Genomic DNA, 20,081 nt, shown 5'->3' on the forward strand with positions numbered 1-20,081 from the left:
TGATGAATCATTTTCATAATTCTACAAAGTCTCTTTATAACCCCTGTAAGAGTATAGATTCATTTATTTGACAAGTAGCTTTCTGATAGGGTTAAGATTTAAAATTTTGAATTCCTTTTGCACTGTATGACATGAAAAAATTTAACCAGAGAAGTATTAGCTGACCGAGTCTTAAAATAAGTCTTAGAATTCAATAATCTTCACAGCTATATAAATAAACAAGGTTTAATTTTTTTGGTCAAGAGAAGAACACCTCTAGTAGCCATGTTTCTCTATAGACAGGAAACTGGAATCACCTTCTCATGAAACTACTACCTCATGACCAAAAAAGGGGAATAACTGGAATCCTTAGTCACCTACTAATAAACCTGTCTACTAAATACATTGTCTCTGGATTTTTGAGAAGTCTGTTATATCCTTTGAATTTAATGAGGTCATAAAAATTCTCACAAAATACAGGAAACTTTTTTAATCACCTGATTTTGTTGTTGTAAAACGTGAATTTCATTTTTAAGTCGCAGAATGTCATCTTTGACAATCATATCAGAAGAGGCAGGCCATAATTGGTTAGTTCCATTTTCAGAGGTCTCTTTTTTAGTCTAAATGTTAAAAAGAAATCAAAAGCTTTTCAGACTTTTAAAAAATTCTAAGTTCTGCTTTTGAATGAATTTCATACCTTCAAAGAAACTGCAAAAACACAAATAATTTCCATATAACTTTTATCACCATCCCCAAATATAACCACAGTATAATGATCAGAACCAGGAAATTAACAAGGATATAGTACTATTAACTAATCTGCAGACCCTATTAAAAAATTCTCCAATTTTTCTCTCACGTCCATTTTCCTAATTCAGGATCCAATCAACGATTCCATATTGCATTTAATTGTCATGTCTCCTTAGTCTCCTTCAATCTAGGGACAATTCGGTCTTTGTCTTTCAAACCTATGACATTTTTTTTTTAAGAGTATCAACTAGTTATTTTGTAAGATGTCTTTCAATTTGGGTTTCTCTGATATTACTTCATTATTAAATTCAGGTCATCCATTTTTGTCATGAATACCACAGAAGTGACTTGTGTGTGCTTTAGGAAACAGAGGATGTCAATTCGTGTCATCACTGATGATGGTCAATAAATGAAGGTGGTGTCCGCAGGCACCTTCACTGTAAAGTCATAATTTCTCTACTTGTTATTAGGAATAAGTAGCTTATGAAGAGATACTTGACTATGCAAATATTCTATTCTCTATCTTACACCAAGTTTAACATCTCTTTTATTTCTGTACTTATTTGTTTATATAACCAGTATTAACTCATAGATCTGTATTTTATTCAACAGGTACAATTTTTGAGTCATGACAGACTTTGGCAAGTTGTTTCCCACAAGGCCATGCAAATGTACACGGTTGGAGAGTCTGAGCGAATCTGTCCAACTCTCTTTGCCTCCAATGGCAGTGACTCTCTAGAAATTGTACTTGATGGGGTAAGGGTAGCCAACTATTGTTTTTATTTGCATTTCTTGCATTGCCATCATACCAGAACCTCTTACATAACCTTCACTGTTTTTCATCTTCCGAGATTTGTCTGTTTACGGACTTATTTTCCTCTCACCTCTAAGTGTCTTCCTTACCTACCTTTATTATACCTTTATGAATTCTTTATTCATTGTGGATGCCACAGAGATTTTTATTTTTTTTTTAAATATCTACTACATTTGACTTGTTGGTTTATGTATTTACTTTAAGTCTGAGCTCTCTTTCACAATGTCTGAAAAATATCCTGTATTGAGATTCATTCTCCTCATTGGGAGATAATGTGCATCTCACTCATGTGTGGGGTGGCGGAACACCAAGGTTCTGGTTCAGTCTTCCATTTCATAGCATTTGCCTTTCTTTACAGGGAGACTGCTCTAGTTGTTGACTTTCCCCTTTCACTTGCCATCATTGCCCAGAAGCCATGCTTTTACTCTAGTCAGAAAAGAGAAGAGCTACCAATACCTACTGTTACCTTCTCTCTAAATGTAGGGGTATTAATGAGACTTTCAAGGATTTTACTGACTCATTAGAATGGCCTTTTTTTTTTTAACTTGGCCCCCACTTTTTAAAGTTTATGATATTCATTTGTGCTTCCTTCCCCATTGGTGAGTTTTTATTCCTATGAGATGAAATGATTGAAAATAACATCATACTGATATATGGGAAAACAATTTCCATGGCTAGCTATGACACTCAGTTTTGACATATTATCACACTGCAAGCAGACAGACACTAGATACTTATGAAATGAAAATCTTTAAAGAGAAAACCACCACTTGAGTGTCACAATGAAACTTCTTTCTAAAGTTGGAATACTAAAGACATTACCTTCAAGAAAATAAGACATGTAATACACCAATTCTCACATTGTCTTCCTAATTTCTATGTCTAAAAAGATTCTAGCTAGGGATCTTCTGAGCTATTGAACACTGTCTATCAAGTACCTTGGAATCAGAGTATGGCTTTAACGGCTTTAACCACAACTCGTAGTTAGGTAATGATCTCTACTGAATGTCAGTATAGAAAGGCCTCTGTGTTTTATTATTATGCTAACAAAAAGTTCCATGTGGATATGGGTCCTGACTGCTAGACTGATCTTCTGAAGAACTTTACTACATTCTACCTTAATGGCCCAGTTGTTCAATTAGAATGAACAGCAGAGGATTTGGTCCACTCCCAATCAGTGCATAGTGCTGCATGTGGACAAGCTACTAACCTTCATCACTTATGATCCTGGAAATGTCAGAGAGCAGCACTGTTGGAACAGTCAAATGACATGAAAGCAAAAACAACAGACTCTTTGTGATAATCTGTAATTGTTCTGTATAAACAGAACAATTATGAGCAAACATAAAATATACTACAAGGTTATAAAGCAGTAAAAATAGTAAGACTTTTAAATGTTCATAAAGGAAACATGCTAAGTAAGATTACATAGTACATATTCTTGCTTGCCTTCTCAATACTTAGAAAAACTTTAAGAAAGGATTTTGATGACCTAATTCTCTTTAGAAAGATATCTGAGGAAGTTTAACCAACTGAGCCACCCAGGCGTCCCAATATCTGAGGAAGTTTAAATTGACATGTTCTCTCTCTTAACATCCTTACAGCAAGCAGAGAAACTCAACATTATAATATTAATGTCAGGATTTAATATTATTCTAAAAACTGATATAATATCTATATACTTGTGGCTTCAAAGATTCCAGAAAGATTGAGTTTATACAGTATAGACTTTCAGTCACATACCCTACTCCCTACTTATATCAGCTTATTTGCTACAACCTCTCATATACTTCTGCTCACTGCTGAAATGTTTCTTCCTACTTTCTCTCCTGCATTTATCCTTCAGGAGAGAGAGCAAACATTTTCTCCTTAAAGACCTCACTACAAACATGCCTGGTTAGTTATTCCATCTCAGAGCACTTAGCAACTAGCATCATCCTTACTACACAAAGTCATACACATCCATCTCCTTACAGACCTGTACTGTTGAATATGGTAGCCACTAATCTCATATGGCTATAGAGCACTTGAAAAATGTCCATTGACAGATGAATGGATAAAGATGTGGTACACAAACCACAAACACACACACACAATGGAATATTAGCCATCAAAAGAATGAAATCTTGCCATTTGCAATGATGTGGATGAATCACTAAATTCTACCTCTGAAAATAATAATATAGCATATGTTAATTAAATTGAAATTAAATAAAAAATTATCAAGAAAGAAATGTGTCTTGTCCAAATTGAAATGTGCTATAAGTAGATAATACATGTTAGATTTCAAGGACTTGGCATAAACATAGAAAATGTAAATCATCTAATTAATAATTCTATATTGATTACATACTGAGAAGATAGTATTTTTAATATATTGGGTCGAATAAAATATATTCTTAAAATTAATTTCACCATTACTTTTACTTTAATGGGATTACTAGAAGATTTTAAATTACATAGGTGGTTCCATTATACTGCTATTAGGATAGTGTAGTTCTAGATTCTAAATTCCTTCAATTGTTTCTTTTCACTGCACCCCACAAGACCTTGCACAGAATAGCTTTACCAAAAACAAAAACCAAAAATAAACAAACAAAAAAACACCTTAAGCTGAAGAATTTGCTCTTACTCCATATATCCCCCAACCCTGCTTTCTAATGTTACAGACTAAGTAGAAAGCTCATTAGAAATGTGGGAAATAAGTAAAGGTATAGTTTGAAGGTGACCATGGGCTAATCAGATGACTGTGAACTTGAGTGTTCATCTAAAAAAATACCCATTGGTTAAATTACTACTTCCTCCAGCTTCATTTTCCTCATCTGTAAAGTGAGGACACTAACTAAAGGATATAAAAGTGGATTCAATGATTCTGACTTAACTGGTTTCTGTGCGGATCCCACTTATACCACCACCACTACATAATTAATTTTCTTATGTAGAATGAGGATTACAGGAGCACGGACCAGAGAATTCTTATGGACAAAATGCTGAAAGATCTAGCTATGAAGAACTTAAGGTCACAGCAACATCACTGATACAAGCCAATCTTGAGGAAATACAGGTAATTTGTTACATAGACTGTTTCCTTGGATTTGTGGTAAAAGAATTTTACCATCTCAAATGAGATGCTAATTAGGTAAAATTCTTTTACCACAAATTTGCCAGGAGGAACTAGAAAATATAATATTTTATGTGGCATTCCCTTCTTTATACTTTACTTCTAAATAATGTCAAATGAAACCCTGGAAGACAAAGGTTTGATTTAAATGTGAAAACTGTAAACATTTTCGTTATTTAACTTTTTAAAAATAGGTTTTTGACGACAAATTCTACAAACCTCAACTATGATGTTTTTCTCATCTTTCTCTGCTTGTTGGAAACCTTCAATTTTCTTGCGACAGTCTCTGAGATCATTTTGTAACTGAGACACCAGGTGACGCTTCACAGAGTTGCTTCCCAGCAAACGCTGCACTTCCGCTTTCAGCTTCAGAATGACCTCATCTTTGGAAAGTTCATCCTTTGGCTCTTCTTGCTGTATACTGCTAATAGAGAAATTATCACATTTAATATTAAAGCAAGTAACAAATCAAGCATGGTTAGTCCTTGAAAATAACTGACTGCAGTTGAGACCACGTTTTGTGACCATGTATACAACTATACACTAGTATTTCAAAAACAATTTTAAGTTCTTTCATACACAACCATATAACCCTCACTATGTCCCCACATATAGAAGTCTATTGATAAGACTATGATTATGCTTAGACCACCTGCCTCACTTTAAAGAGTTGAACCATGTGAACTTCGGTATGGCATGCTTTTTTTGCTTTTGGTTAAGTTGCATGCTTTATATACATGCCCTGTATGAATCGAAGAGAAACAACACAAAAATAAAGGAGGCAGTGAAAAAAGAAAGAAACTAGTAATCCTAACAATTTCTGTATCTCTTTTATTAATACACAAATCTGGGTGGTTATCTGAGCAACTGGGGCAAAAATAACAAAAATAAAAGCCATGCTAATTTAATTCCAAATTTAGTTTCAATAAATTTCAAAACCGGAATGAGAAGGAGAAATCTGCGCCATGCTGTAATAGATTAATAGTACCGAATTTCTCTTCTTGCCTTAAAAAACAAGAAAACCAATTAAAATACATGAAATGATCATTTTCAATCATTAGACAACAGACAGCACAGCATAATGAGCCCTCAGGAAAGGAAAACAAAGTGAGCCCTATCTATGCTCATTCCTGTTTTCTCCCCAGGAAGTTTCCAGCCTGCAGCACAGGGAGAGAAAAGCAAAAGGCAGCCTAGTAATCTTACCAAGTTGCAGAGTTCAGTTTGGGAAGGACAAAATGGCTAGAATTTTTTTTTTTTTAATTTTTTATTTTTTAAAAACATATATTTTTATCCCCAGGGGTACAGGTCTGTGAATCACCAGGTTTACACACTTCACAGCACTCACCAAATCACATACCCTCCCCAATGTCCATAATCCCACCCCCTTCTCCCAAACCCCCTCCCCCCGGCAACCCTCAGTTTGTTTTGTGAGATTAAGAGTCACTTATGGTTTGTCTCCCTCCCAATCCCATCTTGTTTCATTTATTCTTCTTCTACCCACTTAAGCCTCCATGTTGCATCACCACTTCCTCATATCAGGGAGATCATATGATAGTTGTCTTTCTCTGCTTGACTTATTTCGCTAAGCATGATACCCTCTAGTTCCATCCATGTTGTTGCAAATGGCAAGATTTCATTTCTTTTGATGGCTGCATAGTATTCCATTGTGTATATATACCACATCTTCTTGATCCATTCATCTGTTGATGGACATCTAGGTTCTTTCCATAGTTTGGCTATTGTGGACATTGCTGCTATAAACATTCGGGTGCATGTGTCCCTTTGGATCACTACATTTGTATCTTTAGGGTAAATACCCAATAGTGCAATTGCTGGGTCATAGGGCAGTTCTATTTTCAACATTTTGAGGAACCTCCATGCTGTTTTCCAGAGTGGTTTCACCAGCTTGCATTCCCACCAACAGTGTAGGAGGGTTCCCCTTTCTCCGCATCCTCGCCAGCATCTGTCATTTCCTGACTTGTTGATTTTAGCCATTCTGACTGGTGTGAGGTGATATCTCATTGTGGTTTTGATTTGTATTTCCCTGATGCCGAGTGATATGGAGCACTTTTTCATGTGTCTGTTCGCCATCTGGATGTCTTCTTTGCAGAAATGTCTGTTCATGTCTTCTGCCCATTTCTTGATTGGATTATTTGTTCTTTGGGTATTGAGTTTGCTAAGTTCTTTATAGATTCTGGACACTAGTCCTTTATCTGATATGTCGTTTGCAAATATCTTCTCCCATTCTGTCAGTTGTCTTTTGATTTTGTTAACTGTTTCCTTTGCTGTGCAAAAGCTTTTGATCTTGATGAAATCCCAGTAGTTCATTTTTTCCCTTGCTTCCCTTGCCTTTTGCGTTGTTCCTAGGAAGATGTTGCTGTGGCAGAGGTCGAAGAGGTTGCTGCCCGTGTTCTCCTCAAGGATTTTGATGGATTCCTTTCGTACATTGAGGTCCTTCATCCATTTTGAGTCTATTTTTGTGTGTGGTGTAAGGAAATGGTCCAATTTCATTTTTCTGCATGTGGCTGTCCAATTTTCCCAGCACCATTTATTGAAAAGGCTGTCTTTTTTCCATTGGACATTCTTTCCTGCTTTGTCGAAGATTAGTTGACCATAGATTTGAGGGTCTATTTCTGGGCTCTCTATTCTGTTCCATTGATCTATGTGTCTGTTTTTGTGCCAGTACCATGCTGTCTTGATGATGACAGCTTTGTAATAGAGCTTGAAGTCCGGAATTGTGATGCCACCAACGTTGGCTTTCTTTTTCAATATCCCTTTGGCTATTCGAGGTCTTTCCTGGTTCCATATAAATTTTAGGATTATTTGTTCCATTTCTTTGAAAAAATGGATGGTACTTTGATAGGAATTGCATTAAATGTGTAGATTGCTTTAGGTAGCATAGACATTTTCACAATATTTATTCTTCCAATCCAGGAGCATGGAACATTTTTCCATTTCTTTGTGTCTTCCTCAATTTCTTTCATGAGTACTTTATAGTTTTCTGAGTATAGATTCTGTGTCTCTTTGGTTAGGTTTATTCCTAGGTATCTTATGGTTTTGGATGCAATTGTAAATGGGATTGACTCCTTAATATCTCTTTCTTCTGTCTTGCTGTTGGTGTAGAGAAATGCAACTGATTTCTGTGCATTGATTTTATATCCTGACACTTTACTGAATTCCTGTATAAGTTCTAGCAGTTTTGGAGTGGAGTCTTTTGGGTTTTCCACATATAGTATCATATCATCTGCGAAGAGTGATAATTTGACTTCTTCTTTGCCGATTTGGATGCCTTTAATTTCCTTTTGTTGTCTGATTGCTGAGGCTAGGACCTCTAGTACTATGTTGAATAGCAGTGGTGATAATGGACATCCCTGCCGTGTTCCTGACCTTAGCGGAAAAGCTTTCAGTTTTTCTCCATTGAGAATGATATTTGCGGTGGGTTTTTCATAGATGGCTTTGATGATATTGAGGTATGTGCCCTCTATCCCTACACTTTGAAGAGTTTTGATCAGGAAGGGATGTTGTACTTTGTCAAATGCTTTTTCAGCATCTATTGAGAGTATCATATGGTTCTTGTTCTTTCTTTTATTGATGTGTTGTATCACATTGACTGATTTGCGGATGTTGAACCAACCTTGCAGCCCTGGAATAAATCCCACTTGGTCGTGGTGAATAATCTTTTTAATGTACTGTTGAATCCTATTGGCTAGTATTTTGTTGAGTATTTTCGCATCTGTGTTCATCAAGGATATCGGTCTATAGCTCTCTTTTTTGGTGGGATCCTTGTCTGGTTTTGGGATCAAGGTGATGCTGGCCTCATAAAATGAGTTTGGAAGTTTTCCTTCCATTTCTATTTTTTGGAACAGTTTCAGGAGAATAGGAATTAGTTCTTCTTTAAATGTTTGGTAGAATTCCCCCGGGAAGCCGTCTGGCCCTGGGCTTTTGTTTGTTTGGAGATTTTTAATGACTGTTTCTATCTCCTTACTGGTTATGGGTCTGTTCAGGCTTTCTATTTCTTCCTGGTTCAGTTGCGGTAGTTTATATGTTTCTAGGAATGCATCCATTTCTTCCAGATTGTCAAATTTATTGCCGTAGAGTTGCTCATAGTATGTTCTTATAATAGTTTGTATTTCTTTGGTGTTAGTTGTGATCTCTCCTCTTTCATTCATGATTTTATTTATGTGGGTCCTTTCTCTTTTCTTTTTGATAAGTCGGGCCAGGGGTTTATCAATTTTATTAATTCTTTCAAAGAACCAGCTCCTAGTTTCGTTAATTTGTTCTATTGTTTTTTTTGGTTTCTATTTCATTGATTTCTGCTCTGATCTTTATGATTTCTCTTCTCCTGCTGGGCTTAGGGTTTCTTTCTTGTTCTTTCTCCAGCTCCTTTAGGTGACAGAACTCATGGCTTTTTTCCTGTGATTTTTTTTAGTCTTGCAGTTAATTTAATTTTTTCTTTTTCATTTTTTTTTTTTCTCGCCTTCGGGTAAAATTTTTTTTTTAACTGTTACCTTTTTCTTTTTTAACGATTTTTTACTAGTTTATCTAATATATATATATATTTTTTTACATTTTTCTTAGGTGTTTTCTTTTTTAAAAAATTCTTTTCTTTTCTTTTTTTTTCTTTTTCTTTTCTTTTTGTTTTTTTTTTTCTTTCTTCCTTTTTGAACCTCTTTTTATCCCCTTTCTCCCCACTCACGATTTTGGATCTCTTCTAATTTGGTTAAAGCATATTTTCCTGGGGTTGTTGCCACCCTTTTAGTATTTTACTTGCCCCTTCATTTACTCTTATCTGGACAAAATGACAAGACGTAAAAATTCAACACAAAAAAAAGAACAAGAGGCAGTACCGAAGGCTAGGGACCTAATCAATACAGACATCGGTAATATGTCAGATCTAGAGTTCAGAATGACAATTCTCAAGGTTCTAGCCGGGCTCGAAAAAGGCATGGAAGATATTAGAGAAACCCTCTCGAGAGATATAAAAGCCCTTTCTGGAGAAATAAAAGAACTAAAATCTAACCAAGGTGAAATCAAAAAAGCTATTAATGAGGTGCAATAAAAAATGGAGGCTCTAACTGCTAGGATAAATGAGGCAGAAGAAAGAATTAGTGATATAGAAGACCAAATGACAGAGAATAAAGAAGCTGAGCAAAAGAGGGACAAACAGCTACTGGACCACGAGGGGAGAATTCGAGAGATAAGTGACACCATAAGACGAAAACAACATTAGAATAATTGGGATTCCAGAAGAAGAAGAAAGTGAGAGGGGAGCAGAAGGTATACTGGAGAGAATTATTGGGGAGAATTTCCCCAATATGGCAAAGGGAACAAGCATCAAAATTCAGGAGGTTCAGAGAATGCCCCTCAAAATCAATAAGAATAGGACCACACCCCGTCACCTAATAGTAAAATTTACAAGTCTCAATGACAAAGAGAAAATCCTGAAAGCAGCCCCGGGAAAAGAAGTCTGTAACATACAATGGTAAAAATATTAGATTGGCAGCTGACTTATCCACAGAGACCTGGCAGGCCAGAAAGAGCTGGCATGATATTTTCAGAGCACTAAACGAGAAAAACATGCAGCCAAGAATACTATATCCAGCTAGGCTATCATTGAAAATAGAAGGAGAGATTAAAAGCTTCCAGGACAAACAACAACTGAAAGAATTTGCAAATACCAAACCAGCTCTACAGGAAATATTGAAAGGGGTCCTCTAAGCAAAGAGAGAGCCTACAAGTGGTAGATCAGAAAGGAACAGAGACCATATACAGTAACAGTCACCTTACAGGCAATACAATGGCACTAAATTCATATCTCTCAATAGTTACCCTGAATGTGAATGGGCTAAATGCCCCTGTCAAAAGACACAGGGTATCAGAATGGATAAAAAAAACAAAACCCATCTATATGTTGCCTCCAAGAAACACATTTTTTTAAGCCCGAAGACACCTCCAGATTTAAAGTGAGGGGGTGGAAAAGAATTTACCATGCTAATGGACATCAGAAGAAAGCAGGAGTGGCAATCCTTATATCAGATCAATTAGATTTTAAGCCAAAGACTATAATAAGAGATGAGGAAGGACACTATATCATACTCAAAGGGTCTGTCCAACAAGAAGATTTAACAATTTTAAATATCTATGCCCCCAATGTGGGAGCAGCCAACTATATAAACCAATTAATAACAAAATCAAAGAAACACATCAACAATAATACAATGATAGTAGGGGACTTTAACACTCCCCTCACTGAAATGGACAGGTCATCCAAGCAAAAGATCAGCAAGGAAATAAAGGCCTTAAATGACACACTGGACCAGATGGACATCACAGATATATTCAGAATATTTCATCCCAAAGCAACAGAATACACATTCTTCTCTAGTGCACATGGAACATTCTCCAGAATAGATCACATCCTCGGTCCTAAATCAGGACTCAACCGGTATCAAAAGATTGGGATCATTCCCTGCATATTTTCAGACCACAATGCTCTAAAGCTAGAACTCAACCACAAAAGGAAGTTTGGAAAGAACCCAAATACATGGAGACTAAACAGTATCCTTCTAAAGAATGAATGGGTCAACCGGGAAATTAAAGAAGAATTGAAAAAAATCATGGAAACAAATGATAATGAAAATACAACGGTTCAAAACCTGTGGGACACAACAAAGGCAGTCCTGAGAGGAAAATATATAGCGGTACAAGCCTTTCTCAAGAAACAAGAAAGGTCTCAGGTACACAACCTAACCCTACACCTAAAATGGCTAGAATTTGATGAGGGAAATACAATGGGAAAGGTAACTACAGAAAGAGCTCTAGAGATCTGTATATCCATGTGAGAATATTACTGCAAGGCCAGGGAAAGAGTCACAGCAAAGAAATAGGGCTGGGAACACTGCAGGTTCCAAAGAACCATAGTGGAAAGACCCAATTCACAAAATATCAAATACTGCCTTAGTAATGGGGCCAAATTAGGCCCAGATTAAATAAAGACTGCTCTAAATCTGACCTAACAAAAACCTATAAAGAAGCCTTAAAAGGACCAAATGGATTCCAGGAAACTTAAGTGTGCCAAAGAAAAAGAATAACAATATTTTTTAAATTAAACAAGATTAACATCTCAAACATAAAATTCAAAATGTTCAGCATCCAATCAAAATTTACCAGGCATGCAAGTAGGGAAAGAAAATAAAAACCACAACCAGGAGAAAAATCAGTCAATAGAAACTGACCCAGCAATAATGCTGGCAGTAGAACTAATTATATTTCATATGTTAAGGTAAGAGAAACAACACGAACACAATGAGAAATAAAGGATATTAAAATGACCCAAACCAAACTTTGATGAAAAATTACAACATCTGAAATGAAAAATACCCTGGATGAGATTAACAGCTTATTTAATTAACATTAATTATTAATGCAGAAAAGATCAGCAGACATAGAGACATAACAATAGAACCCTATAAAATTAAACACAGAGAAAAAGAAGACTAAAAGAGAAATATACTAAGCATGTTAAGTTTTCTAACCCCATTGTAACTGAAATCCCAGAAGAGGAGAGGGGAAGGGGACCAAAAAAAAATTTGTTTATTCTTTTAAAGATTTTACTTATTTCAGAGAGAGAAAATAAGCACAAGTAGGAGAGGGGGAGGGGAGAGGGGGAAGCAGACTCCTGACTGAGCAGGTAGCCCAACAAAGGGCTCAATCCCAGAACCCTGGGATCATGACTTAAGCCGAAGGACTGAGCCACCCAGGCACAACCCAATATTTTTTTAATGACCAAAACTCTATTTGATGAAAATTAAAACCCTATTAAAATCTACAAGCTCAATGAATCTCAAGCAGAAAATGAAAAAAACCACTGTAAGTTATATTAACATCAAATTGCTAAAAACCAAGATAAAGAGAGAGTGCAGGAAGACTCCTGGAGAGGAGAGAACCAGCGAAAGGAGTCATAAATTCTGTGCATAAATGTATACACGCCTCAGTCTAAGCCCTGAGCTATGCATGCACAGAACAGACTCACGAACCTGCAGAGTAGATATTTGGAGAATTTAATTGAAATGTAAACCACACACACAAATCTCACAATGACTAACTTTTGAGCTATGCATATAAAGACAGATTCAGATCAATGTGGCAAAGGCTTACACAAATAAACTGAGATTTGAAACTCCATACAAGTTTTACACAACTTAAAAATCTGAACGTCTAATATAGGCATTCCCAGGTGATATCACAGATTTGGTTGCAGACCACCACAGTAAAGCAAACAATGCAGTAAAGTGACTCAAATGAAGTCGACTAAGTGAGTAATACCATTATATCTAAAAAACAATATACAAACTTTACTTAAAAAATACTTTCTTGCTAAAACATGATGACCATTGTCTGAGTTTTAGCAAGTTGTAATCATAGATCACAGATGACCATAACAAATATAATAAGAAAGTTTGAAATATAGTAAGAATTACCAAAATGTGACATAGAGACATGAGATCTGAGATAACCAAACAGTGTTGGCAAAATGGCATCAATAGAATTGCTTGATGCAGGGTTGCCAATCTGTAAAGAAAATACAGTATCTGCAAAGCACAATACAACAAGGTGTGCCTGATCATAATCTAAAATTACTCGACATGCAACTAACGAAGAAAATGGACCAATCTGCAAGAAAAAAAAATCTACAGATGATGAAAATGCTGGAGCTATCACAAAGAGTTTTCAAAGTTTAAAGCACCTATTATGTCTCTGTCCTATGAAATAAAGGGAAACATATTTAAAACGGATGAAAAGATAGGAATTCTCAGCAAATAAAAACTATAAAGGAACCAAAAAGAAATGTTATCATTGAAAAATACAGTATTTGACAGGGCGCCTGGGTGGCTCAGTGGGTTAAAGCCTCTGCCTTCGGCTCAGGTCATGATCTCGGGGTCCTGGGATCGAGTCCCGCATTGGGCTCTGTGCTCAGTGGGGAGCCTGCTTCCCCCTTTCTCTCGGCCTGCCTCTTTGCCTACTTGTGATCTCTCTGTGTCAAATAAATAAAATCTTTGAAAAAGAGGAAAAAAAGGAAAAAACAGAAAAATACAGTATTTAAAAGTTAAAAGAAAAAAAAATTCCTCACTGGACAAGTTTAATAAAACTCAGATAACAGAACAAAGAGTGAGTAAACTTAAATATAGCTCAACAGAAATTATTCAAAATGAAACAGAAAAAAAAAATTGGAAAAAAATGAAGTGTCTCAGGAACCGTGGGACAATATAAAAAAATTTAAGTTGTGGGGCGCCTGGGTGGCTCAGTGGGCTAAGCCGCTGCCTTCGGCTCAGGTCATGATCTCAGGGTCCTGGGATCGAGTCCCACATTGGGCTCTCTGCTCTGGCGGGGAGCCTGCTTCCTCCTCTCTCTGCCTGCCTCTCCGTCTACTTGTGATTTCTCTCTGTCAAATAAATAAATAAAATCTTTAAAAAAAAAAAAATTTAAGTTGTATAATTAGAGACCTAGAGTAGGAGAGAAGAAGCAGGGACAGAAAAGATACTTGAATAATGGTCAACATTCCAGGAGTCTGGTAAAAGACACAAGAAATTTACATTTTCCATAAACTTGGTGAACCCCAAATGAACTAAAACACACACACACACACACTTAAGACACATCATAATCAAAGTGTGAAAAGGAGAAAAAAATCTTGAAAACAACAAAAGTAAAACAACACATTATACACAAGATAATGGTCCAAATAACAACAGATTTCTCTTCAGAAACCAAGGTCAGAGACAGTGCAAGAACATATCTTTAAAATGCTGAAATAAAAGAACAATTGGCCCAGAATTCTATAATCAGGAAATAAAAGGACATCATCTAAGGAAGCTTAGAAGAAATGCTAAGGGAAATTATCCAATTTAACAGAAAATGTCATCTATGAAAAACTTAGTGGGTGGCTTAGTGGGTTAAGCCTCTGCCTTCGGCTCAGGTCATGATCTCAGGGTCCTGGGATCAAGTCCCACATTGGGCTCTCTCTGTTCATCAGGGAGCCTGTTTCCTCTCTCTCTGCCTGCCCCTCTGCCCACTTGTGATCTCTGTCTCTGTCAAATAAATAAATAAATAAAATCTTAAAAAAAAAAAACACTACAAAACATTACTGGAGAGAAACTAAAGAAGACATAAATAAAGAGAGAGGTACAACATGTATGTTCTGAAATTGGAGGACTCATTTTTTTTCTTCCTCCAGCTTTATTTAGGTATAACTGACAAATAGCAATTTCTTAAGGTGTCGATTCTCTCCAAATTTGTCTACAGATTCAACATAATCCCAATTAAAAGTCCAGTAGACTATGTTGTAGATATTGACTAGCTAATCATTAAATTCATTTTGTAATGCAAAGAACTTAGAATATATTCAAAACAATTTTGAAAATAAAGTTGAAGGACTTGTCCAAAACATTTCAACACTTTACTGTAAAGCTACAGTATCAAGACTGTTATTAACCAAAAGCGTAGGGGAACAGAATGGAAAGTACAGAAACGGGCCATAAATGGTCAATTAATTATCAACAAAGATACTAAGGCAATTCAATGAGGAAAGAGAAGTTTTTCTGACAAATGGTATTAGATCAACTGGATATTGATATGAAAAAATTTAAGAGTGGTGCAACCAGTACCACAACCTAATTTAGAACATTTCAACATCCCAAAAAAGAAATCCTATACCTACATTCCTCATACATTTCTCATTACCCCTGCTTGTCCTCACAGCTCCAAGCAATCACTAATGGACCTTCTACTTAGGGATTTGCCTATTCTGTACATTTACATTTACCTCATATCATACTAAAAAACTAATTTATAATGGACCATAGATATAAATATAAGAGGTAAAACTATCAAATTTCTAAAGTCCTAAGAAAATTTCTGTGACACAGGTACATTAGAACAAAAAACGATGAACTCTTTTAAAAGAGATAACTGATCAATATGAATTCATAAAAACTTAAGCTCTTGCTCTTCAAAAGATACATTAAGAACTTGATAAGGAAAACCAGAGCAGAAGAAAATATTCACAACATACATATCAGAGAAAGGGCATGTACCCTGGAATAAAGACAAAATGACATATATAAATGGCAAATAAGCACATCAGAAAAAAAAAAGGGGGGGGGAGAGAAGCACATCAAAAGATGCTGAGGGGCATCTAGGTGGCTCAATCAGTTCGGTGTCCAACTGCTGATTTCGGCTCAGGTCATGATTTCAGAGTTGTGAAATTAAGCCCAGTGTCAGCTCCTTCCACCCTGGCCCTGAACCTGCTTAAAATTCTCTCGCCCCTGCCCCTCCCCTCCCTCGTGCACATGTTCTCTTGCTCTCTCTCCAATCAATCAATCAATCAATCCAAAAAAAAAGATGCTTAGATCATGGGTCATTAGGTAAATAAAAATTAAACCACAGTAAGATTACCACTACACACACTACAAATTTAAAAAGATTAATACCACTAAGTTTTAACAAAAATGTATAACAACTGAAACCTCAGACATTTCTTCTGGTAATGCGAAATAGTATGATCACTTCGAAAAACAGCATTCACACTATCAATATCGTAATAAAATAGAAGGACTCTAATGTAACCTTAAAGAGAAAACAATTTGGAGCATAACTGAAACAAAAAAGCTACAATTATCTCCACTAGCAAATGATATAATCCTATCTAGTAAAACCTAAAATATAATGGAAAAATTACTACAAACAGTAAGAGAATTAAAACGTAACAGGTTATAACAAAAAATATAGAAATCATATGTACAAACATTATTCAAGAAGAAATAATAGAAATGAATACCCTACTTACTATTGCAAAAATATCTAAGCATCAATTTTACAAGATTTGTGCAAAAACCTAAATATAAAAAATTCCAAAACACTCTTGAGAAAACAAAAATAGATTTAAGCAAATTAAAAGGCATACTATATTCTTAGATAAAAAAATTCAACATCATAATAATATCAATTCTCCCTAAGAACTGGGAGAGAGTCAATGCATATGTTTAATGTGATCCTAATAAAAATTAGGATTGTATTCTATTGTATTCTCAGGATTTTTTCCAGGAGTAGAACAAGTTAATTATAAAGTTCATTTGCACATGTAAACAAGCAAGACCCATCAGAAAAACCCTAACAAAAAAGCAATTCCAGAGAGATGGTAAAACTCAAGTACAAGGCAACGTATTAAAGCTTTTAGAAGGCAGCACAGAATAATAGGAAAGGTTTAGTTTTTGTTTGTTTTTTAAGATTGATTTATTTTAGAGAGAAGGCACACGAGTGCATGAGCAAGGGGAGGGACAGAGGGAGAGAAAGGATCCTTGAGTCAACTCCCCACTGAGTGCAGAGCCCCAAGTACCAGGACCCTGAGATCATGACCTGAGCCAAAACCAAGAGTTTGCCACTTAACCAACTGAGCCACCCAGGTGCCCCCCACAGGAAAGATTTCTTAAAGGAAACATAAAAAGCACTAACCATGATTGACAAATTTGACTACAGTTAAAAAATTTCCATTCATCAAAAGACAAATTAAAAGGTTAAAAAGTGAGATGATATTTACAATACACATTACTGTCAAAGAACTCCTATCTGGAACAGATATTAACAAAAGAAAAAACTGCTACATTTCAACAGAACACATGCATACGCAAACACAAAGTCATTTAAAAACTGAGGAGGGACATGAGCAAGTCACACACACACACACACACACACACACACACACACACACACAAGCACACATGCATACAAAGCCAATAAACAGTTTTTCTCAATGGAGCTCAATCTCATTAGTAATCCAGGATAATGGATTATGTGGAAAACCATAACAGAGTATCACAACACATTAAATGGCTTAAAGTAAACAACTTAAAATATCAAGTGTCAGCAAAGAGAGCAATTAAGAATTTCATACACTTCTCATGTAAAGGTAAATCAGCACAACCACTATGGAAAACAGGTTGGCATGACCTCTTTAAAGTTTGAAATACACAAACCACAAGCAATTTCACCTCTAAGTATATACCCAACAGAAATGTATGCACATTGCACTAGGAAGGAACATTAAAAATCTATGGTTAGTAGAATGGAAAATAAGCTGGAATATTCATACAAATAAAGATATACATTAAATATTTATATATGCAAATGAATGAGCTACAGTTACATGCTACACCAGGAGTCTCACAACAAAATGTCTGAAGAACACCTATATATATGAAAAACACACAGCTAGCACTCATGCTTAATGGAGAATGACCAAATGCTTCCCTGTAAGATGAGGAGCAAAACAAGAATATCAGTTTTTACCACTTCTATTTAACCTTGTACTAGAAATTCTAGCTGGAGCAATTAGGGAAAAAATAAAGGCATCCAGATTGGAAAGACAGACAAAATGATCTCTATTTTCAGGTGACATGACCCTATACCTAAAATATCCTAAGAAATCCACTAAAAAAACTATTTGAACTAAATTAACAAGTTTAACAATGTGTCAGGATACAATATCAATATACTTAAAATCAATTGTATCTCTCTACACTAGGAATTAACCACCCGAAAATAAAATTAAGAAAACAATCCAGCAAAAAGAATAGCCAAGAGAATGAAACACCGAGGAGTGAATTTAACATAAGTATATGACTAGGACACCAAAAACCACAAAAAATACAAAATACATGAGTAGTACACTCAAAGAAATTAAGGAAGACCTAAATAAATGGAAAGACCTCCTGTGTTCAGGAATCAGAACCCAGTATTGCAATACTCCCCTAAACTGATATACAGACTACATGCAAACCTCAATAAAAATCCCAGCTGGTTACTGTACAGGAATTGATCCAAAAACTTCTATGGAAATATAAGCGATCCAGGATAGCCCAGGAAATATTGAAATAGAAGACAAAGTTGAAAGATTTAGACATTACAATTTCAAAAGTTAACAAAGCAAGACTGTTTGGCACTGGCATAAGGACAGGCATATAGATCAATGAAATAGAAGTGAGAGTCCAGAAGTAAACCCTCATATTTAGAGTCAACTGATTTTTGACAAGGATGTAAAAACAAATTCTGGTACTGGGACAACCAGATATTCACATACAAAAGAATGAAATTCTATATCACATCATATAGTAAAAATTAATTTAAAATGAATCCAAGACCTAATGTAAGAGATAAAACTCTTAGAGAGAAAATATAGGTATAAATCTTCAGGATCTCAATGTGAGAAAGGAATCCATCAAAATCCTTGAGGAGAACACAGGCAGCAACCTCTTCGACCTCAGCCGCAGCAACATCTTCCTAGGAACATCACCAAAGGCAAGGGAAGCAAGGGCAAAAATGAACTATTGGGATTTCACCAAGATCAAAAGCTTTTGCACAGCAAAGGAAACAGTTCACAAAATCAAAAAACAACTGACAGAATGGGAGAAGATATTTGCAAACGACATATCAGATAAAGGACTAGTGTCCAGAATCTATAAAGAACTTAGCAAACTCAACACCCAAAGAACAAATAATCCAATCAACAAATGGGCAGAGGACATGAACAGACATTTCTGCAAAGAAGACATCCAGATGGCCAACAGACACATGAAAAAGTCTTCCATGTTACTCGGCATCAGGGAAATACAAATCAAAACCACAATGAGGTATCACCTCACACCGGTCAGAATGGCTAAAATCAACAAGTCAGGAAACGACAGATGCTGGCGAGGATGCGGAGAAAGGGGAACCCTCCTACACTGTTGGTGGGAATGCAAGCTGGTGAAACCACTCTGGAAAACAGCATGGAGGTTCCTCAAAATGTTGAAAATAGAACTGCCCTATGACCCAGCAATTGCACTACTGGGTATTTACCTTAAAGATACAAACGTAGTGATCCAAAGAGTCATGTGCACCCGGATGTTTATAGCAGCCATGTCTACAATAGCCAAACTATGGAAAGAACCTAGATGTCCATCAACAGATGAATGGATCAAGAAGATGTGGTATATATACACAATGGAATACTTTGCAGCCATCAAAAGAAATGAATTCTTGCCATTTGCGACAACGTGGATGGAACTAGAGGGTATCATGCTTAGCGAAATAAGTCAAGCGGAGAAAGACAACTGTCATATGATCTCCCTGATATGAGGAAGTGGTGATGCAACATGGGGGCTTAAGGGGGTAGGAGAAGAATAAATGAAACAAGATGGGATTGGGAGGGAGACAAACCATAAGTGACTCTTAATCTCACAAAACAAACTGAGGGTTGCTGCGGGGAGGGGGGTTGGGAGAAGGGGGGTGGGGTTATGGACATTGGGGAGGGTATGTGCTTTGGTGAGTGCTGTGAAGTGTGTAAACCTGGCGATTCACAGACCTGTACCCCTGGGAATAAAA

The 20,081-nt window shown here is 36.0% G+C and overlaps 1 protein-coding gene across 5 annotated transcripts in view; it reads right to left on the reverse strand.

Moving 5' to 3' along the window:
* The window catches only part of CEP152 (centrosomal protein 152), a 96,694-nt gene that overhangs the window by 37,385 nt on the left and 39,228 nt on the right, over window positions 1-20,081 (reverse strand). For 4 of the 5 annotated variants that reach the window (XM_013055515.2, XM_004751343.3, XM_004751342.3 and 1 more), the window contains exons 13-14: window positions 4,884-5,088; window positions 477-599 (exon numbers count right to left, since the gene is read on the reverse strand). In XM_013055515.2, the coding sequence (XP_012910969.1) occupies window positions 477-599; window positions 4,884-5,088 (328 nt within the window). The remainder of the gene's footprint in view (window positions 1-476; window positions 600-4,883; window positions 5,089-20,081) is intronic. The other variant, XM_013055514.2, reaches the window with a different exon arrangement.

This window comes from Mustela putorius, unplaced genomic scaffold, assembly GCF_011764305.1.
Source record: "Mustela putorius furo isolate JIRA1106 unplaced genomic scaffold, ASM1176430v1.1 tig00003898_pilon_pilon_pilon, whole genome shotgun sequence".
In the NCBI taxonomy this organism is placed as follows: Eukaryota; Metazoa; Chordata; class Mammalia; order Carnivora; family Mustelidae; genus Mustela; species Mustela putorius.